Source organism: Mustela erminea, chromosome 2, assembly GCF_009829155.1.
Source record: "Mustela erminea isolate mMusErm1 chromosome 2, mMusErm1.Pri, whole genome shotgun sequence".
Lineage (NCBI taxonomy): Eukaryota > Metazoa > Chordata > Mammalia > Carnivora > Mustelidae > Mustela > Mustela erminea.
This window is the reverse complement of record NC_045615.1, coordinates 99,231,756-99,256,670: the sequence shown is the minus strand read 5'-3', so window position 1 is coordinate 99,256,670 and position 24,915 is coordinate 99,231,756. Positions and strand designations below refer to the sequence as shown.

Genomic DNA, 24,915 nt, shown 5'->3' with positions numbered 1-24,915 from the left:
ACTGTCTGAGAGCGGAGGGCCATGCGCTCTGTGCGCCCGGTGTAGTGCGGCCCGGGGCAGGGCAAGCCCACAGTCAGCCAGCCACATTCGTCTTGGGCACGTCAGGGGCACGTAGAGGCACACCCAACAGCATTCTGCCCACAGCCTGTCTGTGTCATCCTCCTAGGGGCCTAGACAAATCCCTTCCAGGAATTCACCATTTCCTTCTGTCCCTTCCTTTGGATCAATACAAAGTCAGCTCAACACGCCTCTCCCATCACCGGCTGCGGCATCATGATAGCTGGCCCTCACTGCGAGGACCCCGAGACAGATAATGCTGCACAGCACATCAGGGAAGACAGGGCATGGATGAGAGCAGGCCGAGGGCTCCCCGCCCTCTGCATCTTCACCCTCCTGGCACCACAGCTGGGAAGTCAGAATCTTATTTCTAGTTTAGGTTTCAACACATCCCAAATGTAAAGGGGTCCTAACAGAGGCAAAGATAGACGACAGACCTATTCCCTACTACTTTGTGACTGGTTATGCTTCTGACCTGAGGCGGAGAAAGAGAGCTAACAAAAGCAGGACGGTCACGGCCCACAACACCAGGCTGGCCTCCTGGGATAACCAGGGAGCAGAACACACATATTCAGAACAGTAGTTCCAATGAGAAGATGTCCACTGCTCGCCTGGTCTCTGGCCCCATTTCCAGGGTCTTCTCTGGGTGCTGTGTGGACAGCATCACCCACCTCTGGCCCACCCAGCCTGGGCCCAGTCCTTCTCTGTGCCCCTCATTACAGTGTGGGCTCCTTGTAGGGCCAATGGACCCAAGGGAAGAGGCAGGTGCTGCTGTGGAGGAATGGGGAGCCAGGCCACAAAGCAGAGGGAATGACAGAGTGCTGCTGTGGGGTATTACTCAGCAGGATGGAAAACCATGGTCAGAGCTGTGGCTCTACCATTTACTTGGCCCTAGCAGTACATTATCTTGGGTCTCAGCTTTCTCACCTGCAAAGTGGAATTAAGAGCAGTAGCTGCGCACAAGGCTGCAACAGGATCCAAGAATAAAACCGGAGTGAAGGGCTCAGTAGGGTGCTGGGCAAAGCAAGGACCAGCCAGCGGGGCTGCTGCTGGGGGGCTGCGAGGAACGGTTGCATGGCCTCTGGAGGGGCCACGAGAGCAGCGAGAAGTCAGGTGGTTCGCTGGGGCAGGGAGACCACAGTGACGCTGTTTTGTTTTGTTTTTAAAAATTTTATTTATTTATTAGAGAGAGATCACAAGTAGGCAGAGCAGCAGCCAGAGGAAGAGGGAGAAGCAGACTCCCCGCTGAGCAGGGAGCCTGATGCAGGGCTCGGTCCCAGGACCCTGGGATCATGACCTGAGCAAAAGGCAGCCACCCAACTGACTGAGCCACCCAGGTGTCCCCACAGCGACGCTGGGGTTTGAACATCCATGATAGTGTGGAGCACGTTGGCCAGAAGAAGCCAGAGTTGGGAGGCCATGCCAGGTGACAAGTTCAATTTTTATCATGAGTGTGAGGGGCTGGCAAGACACCAAGTCACAGGCTAGAAGGAGAATGGACATGAGAGCCCAAGGCAGCCAGGTCAGTGCGGTGACCTAGGTAGGCTCTGCAGCCAGTGACGAGTTGTCTCTGCAGCAACAACTGGGCCAGGATACCAAGGGGACAATCCTATTGAGCGAGAGGAGGGGGACAAGGAGAGGGGCAGAGGCAGAGACAGTGGGAGAGAGAAAACAGAGATCAGCATGGAAACCAGGACAGAGAATACTCGATGATGAAGAAAAGACTTCTCTTCAATAAACGGTGTTAGGAAAACTGGATATTCACTGACAAAAGAATAAAACTGGACCCCTTCCTTCACTAACAGCAACTACCTCGCCATCAGTGAAACTTAAATGTGGAACCTGAAAGCACAGAGCGCCTGGAAGAAAGCAGAGGGCAAGACTTCTGACCTGGGTACTGGCAACAATTTGTCTGGGTGTGTCACCAAAACCACCAGCAGCAGAAGGAAAGATGAACAGGGAGACTGCCTCCAAGTGAAAGCTTCTGCACAGCAGAGGAAATGACCAATGAAATGAAAAGACAATCCACGGAACCGAATACCCATAAATTATACACCTGACAAGAGGCTAGTATCCAAAATATCTAAAGAACTCATACAACTCAATAGCAAAAGAAAACCCCTAAAGAATCCAATTATAAGTGAGCAAAAGACCTACACAGACGTTTTTCCAAAGAAGACATACAGATGGCCCAGAGGCACACGGAAAGATGATGGGCATCTCATCAGGGAAGTGGGAATCCAAACCGTAGCGAGATACCACCCACCACCTGCTAGAAAAGCTAGGATCATAAAGGCAAGTGCTGGCGAGGACAGCCAGGAAGGGGAACCCTTTTGCGCTACTGGTCGGCACACAAACTGGGGCAGCCGTGGTGGAAAACACTGTGGAGCTTCTGTAGAAAGTTAAAAAACAGAACCTCCACGTGATCCAGTAATCCCGCTACTAAGCATTTACCTGACGGAAACAAAATCGCATCCCTGTGTATAATAGCAAGACACGGAGACAATGTAAGTGTCCAACAGCATATGAACGGATAAAGATGGGGGTACATACACAATGGAATATTATTTAGCTATAAAAAGGAAGGAAATCCTGCCACTTCTGACAACCTGGACAGACCCCGAGGGCATTATGTTACAGGAAATAAATCAGACAAAAAAAGGCAAATACTGTGTGATCTCACGTATATGGGGAATCGCAAAACACCCAACTCTGATGCAGAGAACAGAATGGCGGCTGCCAGAGCCCGGGGCAAGGGGTGGGGGAACGGAGAGAAGGAGGTCAAGATCACAATTTCCAGGTGTAAGTTCTGAGCTGTCAGGTACAACATGATGACTGTGATTAACTCTGCTCCATGATGTTCTTGAACATTGCTGAAAGAGCGGATCTTCAAAGTTCTCATCTAAGGAAAAAGAAGATGTCTACCTACGTGCAGGATGGACGGTACCTGAGCTTACTGTGGAGATCATTCCACAACAAGCTCACACATCACCTCACTCTGTTGTGCTCCTTCAGCAACACAGTGTTCTGTGCTCAGTTCTACATCAGGAAAGCCGGGGTTGGGCAGACAGAAGGCAGGGACACACGTAACTAGGAGGCTGGAAAAAAAAGACGATCAAGCCAAGCGGTGAGAGTCTCAGTCCCCCATGCTCAGGCCTGGTGCCCTCAAGGTGAGGACGCAGGACAGAGCACATGGGGCCTCGCACGCCACTCCTGGTCAAAGGGCTATGGGGGGGAGAATCCAGAGGGAAAGCCCAGCTTGAGAAACAACAGGAATAAACTCCAGAGACACTGACTTTGGAAAGCCATGTAGTAAACGTGGGCAAGAGAACAAAGGAAGCCGCAGAGCAAGGACGGTAAGACAGGACGGGTTGTTCCCCATTAGAGACAGGCTGATCTGCATGGCAGCAGGCCAGATGGAAAGCCCAATCAATGTGCATGCTGCTCCCCAGCGCAATGGGGACTGTTGAGCACGCTCAGGGAAGACTCAAGACGCAAACTGGCAGGAGGTGATCAGGGCAAGAGCAGACACCGGGGGAATGGGAGGAAGGGCCACAGGGCTGTGCCTCTTGGTGTCGAGATATGCCAACCCCCAGGTGAGGGAGGGGTGTGGGCAACACCTGTGGAAATGCTCTGTCCCCCCAGCAGAGCACGGGGATGGTGGGGATGCCCACGGAGCAGCGAAGGCTCTAGAAAGCCCCCTAGCCCACCCGGTGCCCTTGGCGATGGCTGATGGCACAGCTGATCCTGCTATGATGCCTGCCTCTGCTGTCTGTCCCCTGGAAACTCTTGGCTGTCATCCTTATGGCTCTGCCCCGGAGGTCTGTCCCCTCCGCCCACAGGGCTGTCGTGGGGAAACAGTCACCCACTGGGGTGAACGAGCCCCTGGGTGGGGGCTGCCGAGAGCTGCACCACAGAAACACAAGCAAAAGGGATGTGGGTCACTTTCAGCCCAAGGCAACGAAGCCTCTTCTCTCTTCCCTCCCCTCCTCAACCAGCGAGCCCAGAGTGCTTTGCCCCGGGCAGCTGAGCCCCAGAGAGAGGCCTGGGCTCGAATCCTCACATGGAGAAGAGGCAGCAGGGACCAGGAACAGCCTCCTGCATGGGCACAGATACAAAAGCAGCCCTCTGTTGTGGTAAGCCACCAAAATGCTGCTGTTCCCTTGTTAAAATTGCTCCATGACCTGAATTAACAGGTGGGGAGCGTGGGTACTGGTCCTGGACGGGAGGAGGCGTGGGGCAAGGTCTTACCTCCCGGTGTTCTGAGCAGTGACCACGGGCTGGGATAGGAAGAAGGCAGGGCCCACAGCCCAGATGATGTCTGATGTGACTGGGAGGCAAGGGAAGCCAGGAGAGTCGGGACCTGGGAGAAGGGACAGGGCCTGGGGCCAAATGACAATGACAAAGCACAGATGAGCACCTGAGCCAGGAAGGCTCTCAGAGACCAGGAGCGTGGGAAGTAGGGCTGCAAGTGGCAGCCCCACGTCACTCAGGAAGTGCTCTGCACACGCAAGCCACTGACTGCACCACGAGCAACTGAGCAGCAGTGTGGTGTAAGAGAACAGACAAAGGGCAAGAAACAATGGCTGGTTTGCAATCTTGGTTTTATCACGGGACCTTCTGGAGCCTGAACCCTCTCTTCAGGGGAAAGGGGGGCTATTTCACAGAGCTGTCCTAAGGACTGGGGGGGGGGTACCATCGCGAACACTGTGATTCCCGGCAGGGTGGCCATCCTTGTCTTTGCCCAAGTCTGAACCAAAGCCAATCTTATTGCTGCAGGAAGAACTGTTCTCGAAGATCGCAATTTTCAGTGGAGGGCTGGAATTCACTGCCTTTTTTTTAGGCAAAGCAAAAATAAAAATCACCAACTTTGTATGTTCTATGCACCTCTTTAACATAGAAGTACAAGATGATTTACTTAAACTCTTACCTCAAAATCAAAAACAGTAATTCTGCCCCTTAGTATCATTAGAGGAAATGTGGTCAAAAAAAACGACATGGAGACAGACACTCAGAAACACAGACACCTTCTCTGCAAACACTGAACCACAAGACAGCAGGAACAGACACTGCACAAAGCCCATGTGGCCATGTGGCCAGTACCAAGGCCTGAGCTCTGCCCCCATACCCTGTCCTCTCTGATACAGCGACCACTGGTCACACGGGGCCATTCAAATTTAAGTCAATTAAAATAAATAAAATTAAAAAGTAGCTCCTTAATCCGCCCTAGCCATGTTCCAAGTGCCCAAAACCATACATGGCTGGAGGCAACTGAACTATGGCAGACACAGAATGTTCCCCCGAGGCAGGCAGCCCTCGTGGGTGGTGCTGCCGTGGACCACACACGCTTCCCCTGATATCTGAGCTGAGGAACAGGAAGAGGCAAGGGGGTGAGTCCGCCTGTGCCTGGAACAGCATGGAACTCCACGGGATGCGCAGGAGGTCACCCCTGTCCAAAGAGGGAAGCAAGCAGCCCTTAGAGATGAAAGGTGTCCTGCTATCAGATCCAGACCAGTCAGCGGCCAAGTATTAGAATGACCGACATACTACAAATGACCTATTATTCATGTTGTAGCTTAAGTCTTTGCTCAACTTTAAACTTATTACAGTGCGTCAGTGAAACATAAATCAAAAGTTCTTCAAAACAAATATTCTTCCAATATTAGTAATGAAGAGGGCTTGAAGCTCTTGAGTCCACTTGATAATTAAATTCTGGCCATGCCCCTGTCCAAGAGCAATAGCAATTAAATGAGCAGCCACGAAGACGCCTCCTTCTCCATGCCCCCCACCCCTGCCCGCCTCCCTAGTCGCCCTCTGACCCTCACCCCTCTGACCCCCGCCTGTGCGCTCTCAGCAGCCATCTGGCAGAGCATGGCATCTCGTCTTTGGGCCTTAGCTTAACATCACCTCCCAAGGACCCTGTCCTCTCTCCCCACCCCCATTCTGCCTATCGCTGTGCTACTTGCTTCCTTCACAGGAAACTTCCAGACTTAAAAGTCCCTGCCTGTGTATCACCTTCCCCACTGGTCTGCGAGCCCCACAAAGGCCTGTGAGCCCCACAAAGACAAGAGGCACACCAGCCCTCCTGAGCACCATGGCCCTGGTGCGCGACCTGCAGCAGGCTCCTCCCCGCAGGACCTACTTGGTGCGTGTGTGTGTGTGTGTGTGTTTTCATTTGTACTCAAATAATATGGACACGACTTAAAAGTCCAATAACAGAGAGGGGCTTCTGATTTTACAAATGCCCTGCCCCATCCCTTTTCAGGCAACTGCTGTCCTGCTTCTAGTTCTGTCACCTCTGAAGTTCAATCTGACATACTTTTATCAGCTGTAGCAGCCCATCTATTATTCTATCTGCTCCTCTTGCCCTCATGAGGAAGTGGCCCTCGCTCCCTCTCAGCAAGTGCTGCCCGATATCTCACTGGGCCCACATAGGCCACAGCGCCCAGAACTCACAGGACTCACGCTGGGGCTCAGACCACAGGTGCCTGGGGGGTCATCCTTCCTGCCATGGGGAAGGAGCCCACCAGAGAACAGAGCCAACACAGATCAGAGCTGAAACATGGAAATACTCGACAGGGCAACAGAATGAAAGTGCCTGAGGTCGTCATACCTAACAAGAACAGTGACCTCTGCACTTCCGGGAACTCTAAGCAGTCGTTCCTTTTCTTGTTCTAGCATAGGACAGGGTCCTGCTGAGTGACAGTTCCAGACTCTACCCTATTAGAGATGAGATGTACCTCACTCATGCCACCTATCCATTTAAGTTCCATTTTTGTTCTATTTAGTTACCTCTGTAGCCTCTATTTCCTGTTGTGTCAACTTTAGATAGGATTGTATAATGCCCACAATGCAAGATGAGATTAGTGACCCTTCCGACCCTTCACCTTCTTCTCTATCTTCCACTCCCAAATTAAGTTGGTTAGTTTCCCTTTTATTTTTCTTGGAAATAAAAACATTTTCATTCTGTTCTGAAACAAAAATTAAATAAGTCTTCAATGTTTTATTCACACATTGACTTAAACTCAATTGAAAAATCAAACAGCATTTATAATTATGTGAATATAGTTTTCCCACAAAGTCAAGAAACATGAGCAACATTTCCTATATGTCCTTGGTCACAACCCCTGAGCCACTTAAAGCAGTTTCTTAAAGTTAAGGCTTTCAATCAGATTAATTGTTGAAAATCACACCATGCTTTGGTTTGCTTTGTATTTGGACCATGGCTTCCTTGCTGTTTGTTTTTCCTGGAGATCAGAACTGCCTCTCACTTTTCCTGCTGAAAGAAGAGCGAGATGTAGCGAGAAGTCTTCCAGCTTCTCACCCATTTAATCTAATCCAACGCATTCTTCTCAAGAACACTCATTCCTCTTTAGAAAGCACTGACTATCCTAATATGGACTTAGTGCTTCCTATGCATGCTGCAAGGCTGCCTTCTTGTGACTCCTCTCTTGGGTTCACTGTCCTTTTTAATTCACAATCACATGTGAAAGTACAAAAATTATCTTGGACTTCCAAATGCTGAAGACAGGAGGAAGCCCTCAGGTTTACTTTTTCTCACCAACAAAACATTTTCAATTTTTTAAAAAACTGTATGACTTTTTAAGATTTTTATTTATTTAAGAGGGAGGGAGAGGGAGAGAGAGAGAGAGAGAGAGACAGAGAGCATGAGCGGGGGTGGGGGAGCAGGCTCCCCACTGAGCAGGGAGGCTGACGTGGGGCTCCATCCCAGGACCCTGGGATCATGACCTAAGCCGAAAGCAGACGATTAACCGACTGAGCCACCCAGGTGCCCCAACAAAACCTTCTCAAATGCATATTACGCACCACAGAGCTTACACCGGGCAGCAAAGTCCCTACCTCTGAGAGCATACAGTACAGGACATGGAACAAACAGAGGCTCTGTGAAGACCAGTCTGAAGCACCTACCAGACTTGAAGATGTGAATCAGACACATTAGCAGTGTGCCTAGCTCTTGACAATAGAAAGTATGTTGCTGTTCACTCATTTCCACTTTGAGCTGCTTTGTAACAATATCCTCCAAAAGAATGCCAACTAGTTGTAGTAGAAACCTTCAAAGAAAGGGAAAAGTCTGACATCAATTAGGTGACTGTTTTAGGGCACTTACATGAGGTCTACTGTAAAAATACGTACGTATGGTAGACAGAGCTGGAGCAAAAACTTAAGTAAACAAAGTGCAACATTTAATACCATCTCTTTGTATTAAGTCCCTTTCCCTCTCTGTATTACCTGCCTCACTTATGAGATGGCAGTAAACATATCACCCGCAGGGCTGTTAGTTTAAAGCCCTGCAAACCATGAAGCATCACAGAAGTCCAAGACAACAATCCATGTAGGAATTTAGTGCATGATCCATTTTAGCCCCCTGCTTAGCTGTGGCAGAGGGAGCCACAGGCTACCTGGCTGAATCTGCAAACAAAAGGGTGTCGGGCAGGTTTACTGGATTTCTCTTCACAAATGCACAGGCACCCCCACCAATGACCAATAAACGGAAGGCTGAATGGATTTTACATGGGCCTGCCTGGAAGGAGCACGGCCGCATAAACCATACTCATGGGACATCCCACCAGCTGTACCTCACTGAGTGCCCTGGATCCGGGGAAGGTGGACACACACTTGTCTAGGCAATAAGCATTTACTGGGCGTAACTTTTGATCTACCCTCAAGGAGCTTTCAAATAATTTGTGAGGGTAAACACAAATTGCTACCACAACTACACCAAGGGGAACACAAGTGGAAGCAGTCACCCTTGCAGGAGGGAAGAGTTTATTACTGATTGTTTAGAATGGCCCGCACACATGAGAAAAAAAATGAGACTTTTAGCTGGTTTTCGAGATTTTTAAATTCTTTGCAGGCAACACAACATGCATCCTTACTGCTAGCACCTAGGTTAGGCTGGCCTCAGCCTGCACTGCCATGGTGAGCCACTATGTTGTCCTTAACAAGGATACGGGACGGGATGTGACTGAACTCTAAGAGACATAAACCCAGTGCCACAGATGACACAGGTCAGGAATAGAAAGCATACCCACGCAGACTACTTTACCCCCACTTACAGCACTGAAGCAAGACCAGGAGCTATTGCAGACTTATTGTTCACAAAATGTGACTTCCTAAAGGCCATGGGATGGGTAAAGGCTTGGATATACAGCATACCTTGAAAATGTTTCCTCCGGCAAACTCTTGATTTGCCTTCCTTCACTGTGTTCTTCCGGTGTTGAAGTACTGTCCCCGTCTCTTAACCTATTAATTACTGGACAGCAGATTAAATATGGGGAGAAGGAGAGCTCCTGAATACGAGAGAGAACAATATCTTCAGTTGACTGGGAAATCAGAACCCTCAAAATGGCTAGGATTCCTGAGATCCACAGTTGAACAGTGCTTACAGATGCCTACAAGACAGAAAGTAAGTGACAGTTAAAATAAAAAGAAAATTAAAAACAAAGCATAAAACTTACCATAAAGCTAGTACCACGATAAAAACAAATAAGAGAATAACATTTTTCCTGAGTGCCAGTCTCATGGATGAAAATTACCTCTATTTTACCATTCTATCAATAAAGCCAATAAATTATCATCAGTTTCAAAATGTGGTCCCAGATAAGCAGCATCAATACCATCTGGGAACCTGTTTATAATGCAAATTCCCAGGGCCCACCTTGCCGGCCAAGTTCCCAGCTAACTCTGATGAACGCTGCACTGCATAGTCACACATCAAAGGGGCCACCATGAGGCAAGACACTCACCATTGTATCTGGAGTGACAAACATACTCCGTAATAGCATGTCCACAGGACGGAGGGAGGACGGGGCCAGAATCTCAAATAAAGTATTTAACACTCCAAGGGCTTCATGAGAATCAATGTGCATCTGTTGCAATTAAACATCAAAAAGCCAAAAAATGTTAACATTTCCTTGTCAAGTTAGGCACCTCTAGGCCAGATGACCTTGATCATCCAAGCCTTACCACCCCTGCCTTTAAAAAGTGTCCTTAGTAGGGAACCAGGCACACAGTTTTTAGAACACTGTAGCAGCTACATTTTTCCCGTAAGGGAAATCTTTTCATTTAAATTTTTATTATATAAACAATGTATATTTTCTGTAAAAGATTGAAACATTTAACAGTATGGAAAAGCCAGCTGGAATCCCAGAACTTGATATGAGCACCACCCACACTCCCCGACCGTCTCTCACGTCTCTCTACACACACACAGAATTTACCAATAGGAGAAATCACACATACTCTTTTCCTTTCTTCGCTTTATCTGCACCCATTCCTACTCAGCTGATTAGACCAAAAGTTAATGAACAGGTGTACAGATGACTTTTGAGCAACATGGGGGTCAGAGGCACCCACCCCCACAGAGCTGAACATTCCTGTGTAACACTGGCTTCCCCAAATGAACTACTACTAGCTTACTGACGACCAGAAACTAACCGGTAACAGAAACAGCTAATTGACACATATTTTGCATACAGATTACATATAGCATTCTTACAATACAGTAAGTAAGAGAACAAAGTGTGATTAAGAAAATCATAAGGAAGAGGAAATAGATGACAGATTGTGGGTCTGTACAGTTCGAACCCATGCTGTTCAAGGATCAACCGTATTTCTCTTTATCTTTCTCCATATTCCTATAATCCTATATCCACACATGTAGAGAGGTTTTTGTTTAAGTTATTTTGAAACATCTTGTTATGAACGTCTCTGCTTTCTTCCTTAAAAATGGAATGGAGAACTCCCAAGACAACAGAATTTGAAATCTAACATTTTTAATGGATGCAAACTATTCTGAGCTTAGTGTCTCCCTCAGTGTGTTGAAGCACTGCCTTCCTGCTGGGCTCCGCTATTCCCGCAGAGCATGTCCCTAGCCAGGGAGCCCGTCTGACCTGTCTGCAGAGATGCGCTATTCTCAGGGGCCCACCTCCATGGTCAGGAGAGCCACAGGAGAGCTTCCACAATGCCGGCATCCGCCCCGGCCTCCACCTGCCCCACCAGCTCTGCCTCTTCTGGGTCTTCAGCAGGCATACACCGGACCCACAGCCAGGGCCAGGCCCAGCCCTATGAGGACAGTAACCTCTGCCTTTGTCCTCAGTGTACGCACAGGCCCTGCCTGACCTCTTTCCATCTCTGGCTGCCACATCACTTCTATTCCTTCTCAGAGCCTATTTCTTGCCTAGGCCTCTCTCATCACTCCTGAGCCAGGCTTCCACACCCACCCAAACCACTCGCCGGTGTCCACCAGTCTGCCAAATGCATAGTTGGCTCCTAGCTCATATGCTTAGCCGGTGAGCAGCTGAGAGCTGACCCCTCCACAAGATGCCTTCCTTTCTTAGCTTCGACACTGCCACTCACCTGCTCTGCCTTCCCTGCCTCCTCCATGGGCTCCGCCTCTAAGCTCAGAGCTCACCTTGCCCTCCTTCCCAGCTACACAGGGTCCCAGTTACCTCTTCCCATCCCAGTGTTCACCTTCTACTCAGCTCCATCTTGACAACTGCAGACTCGTGCATCCAAACACCGACCTCAGCCTCCCCAGAGTGCCTCCCAGGTTGCCGGCCACACACACCCAGACCAGGATCTCTCCTCCTCATCCCCCGACCTCGGCAGATGGGAGGCCCATCATCCATGAGCGCCCCTCCTCCCATCCCCGTGAAGTCAGGCCAAACTTCCCAGCTCTGCTCCACACCACCTGTGGGCGAGCTACTGCTCGCCCCTTCACTCCCCACCCTGGGGCCCACAACCTCCGTGCCACAGGCCGGAGCTCCTGCTCAGCCATTAGTCCCATCCTGCGGCGATCCTCAGCCCCCAAATCACACCACGCCACTGCTTTGTACCAAACCCCTGACAGGCTCCTCCAAGTCCTCCACACCAGCCAGAGAGGCCATCCACGGCCTCCAGACCCTGGCCATCCTCCCTGCTCCACGCGCACAGCCTCTCAACATTCTCTGATCACAGCGGGCATGCTCCCATACCTTAGGGCCTGCACTGCTGCTTTCTCTGCCTAGAAAGCTCTTACCCAGGTCAAGCTTACAAAAACTGAGCAACACAGCCTTGCCTGGACACTGCCACCTGTTGTCTCTCCTTGGCCCACCCCACACTGTGCCTGCTGTCTGGGGTCTCACACACATCACCGAGTTACTTCTGTGGTGGATCTCCTCCACTTCCATCCAGTGAAACTGTGACTCCCTGAAGCCAGGCTTTTCGCCAGCTCTGTTCATTCCGTATTGACTGCTCGTACTGAAAGGGCCCCCACCACTTGTGCGTGCAGCGTGCACTGGCGCAAGCCACCCAGCAGGCCCCGCGTGGTGGTTCACATGGCTTCACGGGGGTGGGGGTCACCTGCACTGTCACCATGCCTTCCAGCCCCACCTTCCTTAGATTGTGTACAAGACAAATGAGAGACTGGAATAAAGTTTCTGGAATAGTTTTCTAAAAATACAGATCCACAGGCATGGAACCCAAGACCATGTTGAAACACCACATTCACTAATTTATCAAAACTGCCCTCTGTCAGTGTCACTGGAAGTCAAGACTCCCTCCCTGTAATGTGGCTGCTGGATGACAAGTCCATCAGGACCCAGCATGGGGCTGAAGCTATGAAGACAGTAATGACTACTGCATCCTGTCTACACATTTGCACCAGCTGCCAACAGTCACGGACACTGCCTGTCCCCCAGAGTAACTGCTTCCTCCACTGGGACAATTGGGATGAGCCAATAGTACCGTCTGGCCGCATCCAAAGCGCTTGAGGCCCAGAGGCCTGCTGACCACTGGTGAGGTTCCTGGCAGGGCAGCAGTGGCACCCCCTGCCGCCCTGGGACACCCCCAACACTGCATTTACGAAGGTGCTGCTGTACCTGCACAGGTCACCCCCTATCCTTGGACACCCAGTGGCAGACATGGTTCAGAAGCTGTGTCGAGTGGGCTCCACGCCCCACGGCATGGCCATCACCTCGCTCCACTGCAGTAATGGAAACAACTGATCACATCGGTCGATTAGAGAAGTTCTGCTTAAATTATGGATCACGGCTGATCAGAGACAACAAACACCTCAAGATCAAGTACCAACGCCTGCTTGAGCAGAATGAGGGAGGGAGAGCAGCCAGACGGGAAAGGACACGGCTCTGGACTGAGACAGGCTGGCTCCGCCTTGGCCCCAGCAATCTCCGGTCGTGGAGCTCTGGGCAGGCGGGGGCTCCTCTCTTGCGAAGCAGGAGACACAGCAAGCCAAGAAGGTCACTGAGAATGAATGAAATCCTTGCCCTGTTGAGTGGCACTGAGGACGACCAGAAACTGAGTTTATTACGACTCAGTGAAATGTCAGTCCCAAGTGCCATCTCCTACAGGAATCTTTGCCACTTAGGAAGGTGCCCCAGGGACCCCATAGAATGAAGCAGATGGGGACAAACCTGCTGCTTGGCTAACATCGGGAGGATGACGTCGGCGATCTGCCGGGACAGTCGCTTCCATTTGTCTTCGTTCTCCTTGTGGCACTGCTGCAAAACCAGGATGAACATTTCCAGCACCTGCAGGGGGAGTTGGGGGGGGGCGTGGTCAGAGTGCTCACAGATCACACGTGCCTGCCTGCTGCACTGACCCCAGCGCAGCAGGAGGGCTCCACGAGGCAAACACGATCTCTGGTGAGGGCAAGATGTACCCAATGCCAGCCTGGCCCACAGGACACGGGACACATGGGAAACCAGAAGAAAACTCAAGGGGCACACTCCAACTGCCCACTCCTTAGGAACATGAGCTATCATTATATTTCTATGCTTCTATGGGGTTTACAAGATTTCACAACCAAACAAAAGGCACAAAAAGAAAATCAAATTTATACTAACCTTTGGAAAAATGCAAACACAGCCCTGACTAGCCCACGGATGCCTCCTGACTTTTGTCTACATTAATTTCCACTCTGCTCTTCACAAAGCTAACCTCCTACTGAGCCGCACTTACTCTCAGGAAAGTTACCCAGGGTCGAGCACGAATTTATGAGTGATCAGTTCTGAGCAGAGACGGCTAAATCTGTTTTGGTAAATAAGTTTGATCGGCACACTGGCTGGGACAGCTTTTGTCCCGAGCAGCCAACCTGGGTTACTGCAACCAATGCCCAAGAACTGGCAAAACTGAAAATACTTATCAGCTGCTTGTTGATGAAAATGCCCAGTGGCCTGGCCTGTTCACCAGGAGTACTATAGAGAGAGTCAAGCCAATCCAAGCCTACCCTGTAAGAAGCCTGCACCCCTACAGCCATGCCTCAGCTCAGTGGGCTTGGCAGCATTCTCCCACAAGCGGGGGGATCTGCACTCCATTCTGACTCTCCTCGGCAAAGCCTAGCCGACCCTCTCTGTCCTCTCAAGAAGCAGATGAAGAGGGACGCCTGGGTGGCTCAGTTGGTTAGGCAGCTGCCTTCGGCTTAGGTCATGATCCCAGCGTCCTGGGATCGAGTCCCACATTGGGCTCCTTGCTCGGCGGGGAGCCTGCTTCTCCCTCTGCCTCTGCCTGCCATTCTGTCTGCCTGTGCTCGCTCTCTCCCCTCTCTCTGATAAATAAATAAAATCTTTAAAAAAAAAAAAAAAAAAAGAAGCAGATGAAGAGCTCCCCGAGTGCACTCCCCGGGCCTCCCTTCAACCCAGTGTGCTTTGTACTTTTCATTGTAATTATGGGATTTAATTAAACAGTAAGCATTTAATTAAACATTACACAGATTAACCAAAATGAGAATGCATAAAGAAAAGTGTTTCCATGAGAAAAGCTTATGACTTTAATATTCAAAGACAAACAGCTACCAAGAATTATGCAACAACAAGGGCCAGGCAAGCGTGCATACTAAGAGCGGCATCACTGCGAGCTACATCTCTGACTGAGGCCCCCTGATCGGCCCAAAACTGCTCCACCTTAAGGAAAACAAAACCACACTCCGCACAAAGGAGAACAGCCTTGCCCTGCTTCAACACATGGATGGATGTACAAGCTAAAGTCTTCAGATTATTTCAGATGTGAGGGTTTTTTTTTTTTAATTTTATCTATTTGAAAGAGACAGAGCACAAGATGGGAGAGGGGCCGAGGGAGAGGAACAAACTCCCCGCTGAGCAGGAAGCCCGATGAGGGACTTAATCCCAGGACCCCAGGATCACAGTCTGAGCCGAAATCAGATGCTTCACTGACTGAGCCACCCAGGCACCCTTTAGATGTGGGATTTTTCAAATCATCTTTTAGAATTCTATCATTCTGATCAATGTCAATTAACAGATTTTGGAGAAGAGGGTCTCCAATTTATTAACGTCCTTGAATGACACAGTGACTATCAGCCTGGTGGCAGTCAACGTCCCCAGGTGGCCATACAGCTTTAATTCAAACCCCACAAGCCTAGCCCTCCCTGGCAGCTCCCCAAACTGAGAGCCCCGGGCAGCATGAAGGATCACCTGCGAATTAGCGGACAGTGGGCCATAGGACATTTCCTCCTGCCCTTGCTGGGACTGCCCCCTCTCTTACCTGATGGTGCTGGACGAGTCTCAGCAGCATGGACACCACCACCTCTTTTTGGGTTTCAAGCTCTTTTCCAGCGTCGGCTTTGTTGGTCCCTCTCAGTACAAAGAGGTCATGCACTATTGGCTGCAGAGCTGGAATGGCTGTGGGGGCACAAAAGGAGGGTCAGAAGTCATCACAAACCATGAGACTGCAGACACAGCTTAACACCTCCAAAATGTGTCCAAAAAATAAGAAACCCTAATCCGTGCATGGCTTATGATACGAGATGAATTCAGGCTAGCCCTGAGTGCTATGAATGATCAGTGTGCTACCACGGAGGCCACAGGTCTTCCTCAGACACTTACTGATAACTCCATGAAATCTTAAAAAAAAACTAGGGTGTCTGTGATGTAACATCACTTCTGACAAAAAGAGACACAAATTCAAAAGTGAAATTCAAACTAAAATCTTCTAAAAGTAGCAACACCCTATTCTAATGTGTACTCCACTTAAAGATTCACCTGAAAAGATGACTATGTTTAAAGTATTAGATTTCTACACTGTTTTAAGTAGTAACTCACTCTCATTTAGATAGATAATGCCTTTCCCCCAAGTTTTGTCTTTATCAAAAACAGCAGTGAAAGTAATTTGCTTAGTCTAGCACCACCATGGGGACAAACCATCTAAGAAGCGTCTTTCCTTGGGAAGGGTGTGGCCCAATCATGTCACTGATGGCACTGTCTGCCTAGTGGCATGCACGCCCCAGCACACGCAAACCCAGGCACATGCAAGCCCCGGCACACGCACGCACAGCATACTTGCTGATTGTTCTACAGATAACAGTCTTCCATAGAAAGTACAAGGGTTTGGCTGCCCACTGATTTTCTATCCAAAGACCCTTTAATCTAGGGGGCTTTTGTCATCCCTCTATTTGACATTTGCACCATGGACCCCAAATTCCATACGTGTCCAAGAGTGAACTTTTGCTGTGGCATGAATCTCAGCCCTTGTGAAGCCATGGCAAAGGCGACTCCAGAGACTGTGAGGATCAGATGGCCCTGAGTGTCTCCCCCTCAACACGTTACCTGCTTTATCACAAGCATGTGGAACAGAGAAGGCTGCACATCACAGTGCCCGCCCCACATGTGGGGTCTGCAAAGGTCTGAGGAAGTCCCCCCACCAGGTTCAAAAGCCTACTGTTTCTGACAGTAGAGCTAGAGAGGAGTCAAGAGGAAAAAGCTGAAAGATCTGTTTGAAAAGTTCAACAATTTAGTTTATTCTTCGAACCGCCGTCTCCTTGCACAGGTGGGGCCTGTTGAGAGCAGCACACTGTCTGTGCTCCTCACTGAGGTCTCTGCAAAGAGCCAGGCAGCACAGAAGGACCTTCCCGTACCAGGACACAACACACCAAGTGTCCTTCCAGAAAGTGGATTTCTCAGTTTCTTGTGTTTCATGTAATTAGAGGAGAGTGTTTATGTCAGGCTCTATCTGTCTCTCAGATCAGCTTCCTGCTTTTCTTGTGTTTTGACCTTAGAAGAGTATAAGCTCCTGATATATGGCAGGGGGATGGGGGGCTCTCTCCCTTTTATGACATCTCTAAGCCGTGCATACGTGTGTACACACACGCACACACGCACACACGTGTGTATGTGCACATATATGCACATGCACAGAGGCACACATACATGCACGCACAGGTGTACACGTGCACATGCATACGTGCACCTGTGCACATGCACACACCAGCACACGCATATATGCACACATAGGCACGCGTATACATGTACACACGCACATGCACGCACACAGAGCCAAAAAGCACAGAGCAGCCATGGACACAGTTGGAAGTTGGTGTAATGAAGACTGACACTGTCCAGCACATCATTACTGACGACCACAGGGAAAGATTTGTCCCGTTACCATGTGTCACAGCCTTCCTCCCACTGGCCATGATGCCATCACACAGCTGAATGATTTTAGGAATTCCAATGATCTGTTTTGAATGATAGCGTTCATAAGACAGTAATACCAGGAAGAAAAAGATGTTTGGAATAATTGCCTCTGATTCCCTAGAAACAAAAACATCCATTTAGATACTTCCTTTTAAAAATTAAGATGCATGATCAATATAAACAACATGAAAGTACTCATGATTCCAAATTGACAGCAAAAGAGAAAGGGACAGAGCAGGGGGGCTGGGGGATAGTGGGGAGAGACTGAGGGGAGGGAGTGAGCAGGGAATGAGGGGAGAAGGGGGAGGGGAGGGAGGGGTGGATGGAGAAGGCTGAGGGAGAGCCCCCAGAAAGCACTGGGCGCCCTGAGGTATGATCTTCTGAGCTCTCTTCCTGCCCCTTCTCTCTTCAATTGAAGAAATTAGACTCCAAGGAGAAAAAGTAACTTGTCTCAAATCACATAGGCAAAATGTCACCTAATTAGAGTAAAAAAGTACTGGGTCTCTAGTCCCAAGGGACACTGAGACCGCATCGGTCTTCACCTACTTACAAAGGACAGCTGAGTCCAACTACTCGTGAAGTTAGTCCAGCTGACCCCCGACAGCCTGGGTTTGAGCTGTGTGGATCTACTTACATGCACAGTTTTCATAAATACAATACTGTACTAAAAACACATAGTGCTTTCCTGACATTATTGTAAGAATACACACGATACACAGAACACACAGAATGCAAGTTAGCGGACTGCTGACGCCATCGGTAAGGCTTTTGGTGAACAGCAGGCTCTTCGCAGTTTGCTTTTTGGGGAGGCACAAGCTAAATGCAGATTTCTGAGTGCGCAGGGGTGGACACCCCTGACTCGGGTGGTTCAGCTCAGATACTAGAGAGATCTCATCTTCAGTAACTACACTCACACGCCTGTCACTGGCCCAGGAGAGAGTGTTAAGGCTTCACTGTCCAGCAAGGGAGCTCTGCGGCCCCTCCCAGGAAAGTGCACAGTAACCACGTTTACTGAAGACAGCCACATCTAAAGCACGTTCTAAGAAGTTCAGAAAACAATCAGCGTCCCAGCCAATGGGACTGCATTACCCATCTGTTCTCATAATTAAAGGCTCTGAAATGTGAGAACGGACACGTCTAATTCCAGCTGCACAACTATTTCTAAATAGGTCTTGAGACACTTACCAATTTTTCAGAGAAATAAGAACACACAGCATGTTAATCAGAGTTCCACTTTAAAAAAATCTAGCAAAAATGCTTCATAATTCTTTAAAGTAAATGTTCATCTTAATAATCTAAAGTCCCATGTAAGTGCATTAATAAGGACACAGAGTCTAAAAGAACAGAAGGCCATTACCTGAACTGGCCCACTTCAATGTATTCAAACTGCTTCAGCACGAATCCAATAAACACCTAAGGCAGGAAAATAAAAATTTTCACATCAGTAATTACAATATGCAAACCAGGTTGCTTTTCTCCCTACTTATTTCTGTCCATTTTTAACCAGTTCCTGGCAACCAATGTATGTGCATACAAGAATTCAGCCGTATTCTATCAGACGAGATCACTCAGGATGCCCCACTGAATGGTGGGAGCCCCCCGGGAGACACAGAGCAGACCCACAGAGACACACACGGGGCCGGCTCGCTCTGGCTCCCCACCAAACAGCACGGATGCCCCGAGACTGGCTGGGTGAGAAGACGCCCACGTCCACTCACCCTCTCCCCCAACACCCCGATGTTCAAAGGAGCTGATGCAGGAAGGCTGCTGTCTGACAGGGAAGGGGACCCTGAGGGCACAGACAGCTCTTCAGGACTAGCTCAGAGCTAGTACTGTGTCCAACTCTGTTCCAAGCACTTGTGCTCTCCCAACCTCAAGCTTGGAGATTACGCACCACTGTCTGCTCCCAGCCCCCGGGCACAACACAGATACAGACCAGGACAGGAAGTGAATTAAATGGTCTGCCTGTTCTCACTTCCTATGGTCACTGTACTAAAACTCTCAGGACTGGGGAGAAAGGGCCCTAAGCGACACAAGCAAATCCGAACAAATATGAGTCTAGAGCACTCATGGCAAGAAAAGACCAGCAGCAGCCTGGGAGCGGGGCTGGGAGGCAGCTGTGCAGGGGCTCTGAGGCTGCCCCCTGCCATATCCACATGTCAGATAGAGATGGGAGTCACACAGATAGAAGCACCAAAAATCACAGCATTTCTGAGAAGACAGTCTACGCAGGAAAACTGAAGAGAGAATGCGATCACACTGAAGCCAGCCCCGGAAGAGAGCAGCCTCTCGCTTCCTCAGGAGAACATCGAGCTCTGCCAGTGAGGAGTTAAGACTGGATGCCGAGGAGATGGTAGGGCGCACCCCTTGCTGTGGGCCCCAGATTCTGCCCAGAAAGCCCCCAGGGCACCCATATTCCTCACGCCCCGGTCGGCATGCACCTGCCTCCCTCTGGGCCACCACCGCCCGAGGCTTCAGATGAGGCCTCTGCCTGCCAAGACCCCTGTGTCAGAGAAAAGGGCATATTGTCCCTGACCGCCCTCCAGTGGGCATCTGCCTGAGGATGGCAGCAGGCCTCCCAGAGGATGTTCTGATAATTTGGCAAAAGAAGGATGAGTCCAAATGTCAGCCCCCATGAAGCCCGGTCCTTTAAGTCCTCCTTCATCAGAGGACAGCTTCCTACTACCCCAGCAGGGAGATGAGCATCCTGAACGTGTTTCCTTGTTTCTCTGGGCAACAGACCCTCTCAGGTGAGTGCTGGTGCTAGCAGGATCTACAGACACACCATGCCTACCAAACACTTCCCGCCTCACTTAGGAAAGGAGGCCAAGGTCATGGCCCAGCAATGACAGTCACATTTCCATGACTCAGAGGCAACTTCATCTGTAGCATCCCAGGGGTCTGGGACTCTGGAAGCATTTCCCCACAGCTGAGTCCCAGCTGACCAGGGCAAGTCCACACTGTGTTGGCCAGACAGGTGCCAGGAGGGCCTCTTGAGACGTGGCGCCAACCCCCACTGCCTTGTACCAAAGTGTTCTTTACAGATGGCCCTGATGTCGGCCTGTTTGAAACTAGATGTCAGAATTGATAATCTGTTCAAAATAAGTCCCTGCATTTTGTAAAAATGCCCCTCCCCCCAAGAGTAAGTCTGAACTGTATCTAAAATTTAAATCCCCTCATCTTGGGGTGGGGAGGGTAATGGCCACTGGGAGCCAGTCCCACCCGGGTGGCCAGCCCTAAACCCAGAAAGGTGCAGTGCAGGCCCGTGCCCTGGAGGCAGCCTGCAGGTTCTCACAGGTGACTGGTGCTGACTCACCAGCAGTTAGGGCAGAAAGAAGCCGCCAGGGACCAACCTGATCAGAGTCCAGCAGACAGTAATTGACCCGTAACTGCACCAGCTGCGCCAGCAGGTCCAGCACCTGCCTCTGCAGCTGCACGGACGTGGTGGTCGTGTACTGTTTTAGAGCCTTAATAACCAGAGGCTCAAACAAGCGGATGTGATTATGAATAGCATTCTAGGTAAAAAAGGGGAAGAACAAATTGTAAGTTATTCTTCAACTGAAAACTTGAAGCCCCCGACCTGGGAGGCGCCAAGCCTCGTCCCCAAGCTCCCAAGCCTGCCGCCTCCCCTCACCTTATCCGCGCGGTTCTTTGTGGTGCTTGTGAGGTTGGTCTTCAACTGGGTAGACACCTTCTGAAGGACATCAAACCACCTGCCGAATAGAAAAACAGGAGCAAAGAGTGGCCTTAAATCCTCTCCCGTGTCCCCAGCCACACTCGGAGCCAGAGGACCTGGGGGGCCACACCCACAGTGGGATCCCCTCCTTTCAACACGGACAGTCGGACTACAGCGGGACCACAGGGGGCGGCTGTCCCAAGCTTTGTCTGGGGCAGCAGGCACCTGGAGAGAGCTCGCCCGGCGCAGGAAACCCACCGCCACCCAGCCCAGGCTGTAGTGAGGCTGAAAGGGGATGCCCACTGGAAAGATTCAGTGACTCTGAAGAGCTCACTTGATTTTCTTAGAAGAAAGTTCTTAAAATAGTCACATCACGACACGCTTTTCAAGAGACACATTCAAAGTTAGATGACCGTTCTCTCCCTCTCTCTCTCTCTCTCTCTCTCTCACACACACACACACACACACACAAACACACACACAGAGGCTTTCTTACTCTCTTATTTATACCCCACATCATTAAACAAAGCATTTAAAGAGATTGATTCCTGGGAACTGGATATACTGTGGGTAAGCCACCAATGCAAGGCCTGGAACGAGGGCATTTTCCTGGGCTTCTGACTCCAGTAGGTTAACCAGCTATTTATCGCTACCCGTATAAAGGAAAAAACCAGGAATCCCCTTGTTACTCCACTGAGCAGTACCTCAAATACCTCCTAATAATTAGAGGAATTTAAGCAACAACTACTCTACTCCAGGCACCAAAAACACAACCATAAATTTAAATGGAGACTTCTAGCCACAACGTTATAAAATGCCAAGTACCATTACAGGAGACACTCCTGTGCCCCTCAGACACCTTCAGATGCCAGCACTACTGTACCAACCTGAGTGCAGACCTGAGCGGTACCCCCTATCGGCACCTGGAGCCAGCATGTCTCACCCCACATCCCATACCGCAGCCCTGGCGGCCTCCCAGGGAGTGGGCCTGGTGTTCCCACACCGGCCTGGTCCCCGAGGCCACACAGTCCCCCATACGCCATCTTACTCACTGGACCATACACTTCTTAGAAGGCAGGGCCTTGCCTCCAGCATCTTGGTAACAAGCACACTTTCCAAAGTTCTTCAGACAAAGGGGAGTATGAGAAGACCATGGCCATTTTCTCCCCTACTTTTTACAAACTGTCATTGCTCGCTTTGTCATATGTCTACTGGAGATGTCCTGCCCCACCCCCACCCATCAACATGAGCACCTCGGCCAGGACAGCTGGAAGGTTACCCTGAGGGGTCGTGGTCCTGCTCCGCCTGCACCATGTTCCTCAGGCTGGCATCAGCTAAGGCCTGGGTGAAGTGCGTGTATGGAGCCATGAAGCAGTAGTGGTATAAGCCCGGCCTCACACTGGAGGAGCCCAGACGTTGTGCTCGGCCCTGAGACTTGCTGGGGTTGGACGACAAGCCATCAAACTGGGAGGCCAAGTTGGTCCCAAAGAGAGTCTTCAACAGCTAGAGTGAGAGAGTTGAAGCCATCAGCATCTGACTGAACACAGCGTGAACAATACACAAAGCATTTCCCAGGCAGAGTCTACCCAGCTGAAGCTAACAGGGCACGTCAGCAAAAATTCAGACGGAAATGCCTGCTGAGAATCACCATCAGCAGCACGTGAGACCGCGTGGTGCCAGGCAAGGTAAGTCGTACAAAGAACCTCAGAGCCTCAACTTCACTGTGGTTCTCAATGAGACCGAGCATTCCAAACAAAACCCGGAGGGGGACACCGGCGAGAGTCCAGCTGCCCTCGCCAGTGGTGGGCCTCTCCCTCCTGAAGGGGACTGGGAAAGGGACCCCTCTGCCCGGTAACACAGTGAGCCAACACAGGACTGAGGGCCACCATCACGCCCCCAGCACCACCTTCTCTGGCACCTGCAGCATCACAGCCTCCTGCCCAGAGCTATGGCTTTCCAGGACAAGTCCTCTCCTGGAAAGGACTTTCTTACCTGCTGAACACAAACAGTTGCCATCACTGGTTCCCGACTGAAGCAGGATTTCAGATACCCCAGGATCTCTTCAACGCACTGCAAAAGAGGAAGTAATGAGACACCAAAGTGAGCAACTCGCAGTGGCTTCCTCCGGCTGTGAGCCCCACAAAGACAGCAGACACATGCAAGTGTCCATGAAACTCGTAAGCGTCAGTCAATGCCAGGGGAGCCTGCAGTCCATCATTGGGAACAAAGTCAGAGGAAAGCATGGGCAGCAGCACTGTTGCCTGAGGCCTCTCTACCAGGCATTACCGTCACTTGCTGGCTCGCTCGTCTGCTCGGGCACTAACTGTTAACCAGGTACTTCCTGCCCCTGTGCTCAGGGCAGGGATGCAGAGTATGGAGGAGTCAGGAGCCCTCCAGACGTGCAGCCAAACACAAGGCCCAGGCCTTGTGTGATCTACTATGGAACACCCCAGGGGTCTTACAGGGATCTGCAAAAGTGACCAAAATGACTGCCTTCAATGACTACTCGCAAACTACTTTTATCCATGAGACCCAGGACACCTGGTGTCCTCTGGGGCATCAGGAAGGACAAGGACATGAGCTCTCAGGATGATGCCAGGCCAGGCACTTGGCACCAATGGCCCAACGCCTTGGTGACAGCAAGGTCAGTAGCCACTGCTTCTGTCAGCAGGGCTAGACTTCACAGCAGCCACACTGCCTCTCACTTCCCTTGCGAGGGACAGTTTCCAGTACTAAAAACAACAGACTTGCATTGGTTGCAAATGCAAGGACCATATATTTTTAATATTCTGATTTACTAAATTAAATTAGACTCTGAGCATTCCAGGTTGTATTCTGCAGGCTGAATTTGCAACACATTGCTTTTGGGTTTTACAAGCCCATAGCTGGTGTCTAATAAATGTTAACTGGAAGAATTACAGCTCGAGCCTCCAGATCACAAGGTGTCTAGCAAAAGACCAGGTCTCCTAACAAACATGCATGAAGGACTTGGTGGCACCAAACCCTTCAAGAGGGACGGGAAACTGGTGAGGAAGGAGGCCGTGGCGGACTCGGAGACCCAAAGAGCTCCAGAAGCACGTCCTAGCATAGGCACCAATGTGCCGTGGAATACATACTTGCACTTCTGGCAAAACAGGGCACCGGGCCCATTTATACCTGTCACCCAAAAAACAAAAAGAAGCGTCAGACCATGGTGCAGTTGCGGTGACAAGACACCAAAGGGCAGGGACTGGAGGAGAGTAACTAAGGGGCAGGGACAAACACTGCACTGGCCCACTGCCCTGGGAGACTGTCCAGGTAAGGGCACAAGGAAGAGAGGCATAGTACAGCAGAGAGACCCCAAGTCCGGAAGAGCTGTGAATCCAGGGAAGCTAAAGCAGCAGGGGTCTATAGGGCAGCCCGCCAGAGACAGCTGTCCGGGGTGGGCTCTAGAGATGCGGGGAGTCGGCAGGGCATCAATCAACAGCATGTGAGGGGAACCCCACGCCACCTGGAGACCAGGGGAGAATCAGCAGGAAGGGTTACAGGGCAGTGTTTGGCACCACAAACAGCTAAGGACAGTTACTGTTCCCCCCCAAACTAGGGAGAACAGGAACTCACAGGGCACCCTGCCTCTGTCGTGGGAACAGTTAGCCCAAGACGGAGCATCGCTCCAACCCAACTAACATCACAAATGCAAGACCCAAGAGTAAACTTCCCACACAATTTAAACCTATCTCAGAGTAAAGCTCAAAA

The 24,915-nt window shown here is 50.3% G+C and overlaps 1 protein-coding gene across 5 annotated transcripts in view; it reads right to left on the bottom strand.

Moving 5' to 3' along the window:
- The window catches only part of HTT (huntingtin), a 137,883-nt gene that overhangs the window by 37,398 nt on the left and 75,570 nt on the right, over positions 1–24,915 (bottom strand). For all 5 annotated transcript variants that reach the window (XR_004283340.1, XM_032333674.1, XM_032333675.1 and 2 more), the window contains 11 exons: positions 23,173–23,250; positions 22,460–22,683; positions 21,139–21,217; positions 20,858–21,019; positions 18,862–18,917; positions 17,473–17,621; positions 15,577–15,713; positions 13,491–13,607; positions 9,825–9,947; positions 9,235–9,470; positions 7,987–8,129 (listed from right to left, as the gene is read on the bottom strand). Coding sequence is in view for 4 of the 5 variants with exons in the window: in XM_032333674.1 (XP_032189565.1) it covers positions 7,987–8,129; positions 9,235–9,470; positions 9,825–9,947; positions 13,491–13,607; positions 15,577–15,713; positions 17,473–17,621; positions 18,862–18,917; positions 20,858–21,019; positions 21,139–21,217; positions 22,460–22,683; positions 23,173–23,250 (1,504 nt within the window). In the remaining variant the exon portion in view is untranslated. The remainder of the gene's footprint in view (positions 1–7,986; positions 8,130–9,234; positions 9,471–9,824; positions 9,948–13,490; positions 13,608–15,576; positions 15,714–17,472; positions 17,622–18,861; positions 18,918–20,857; positions 21,020–21,138; positions 21,218–22,459; positions 22,684–23,172; positions 23,251–24,915) is intronic.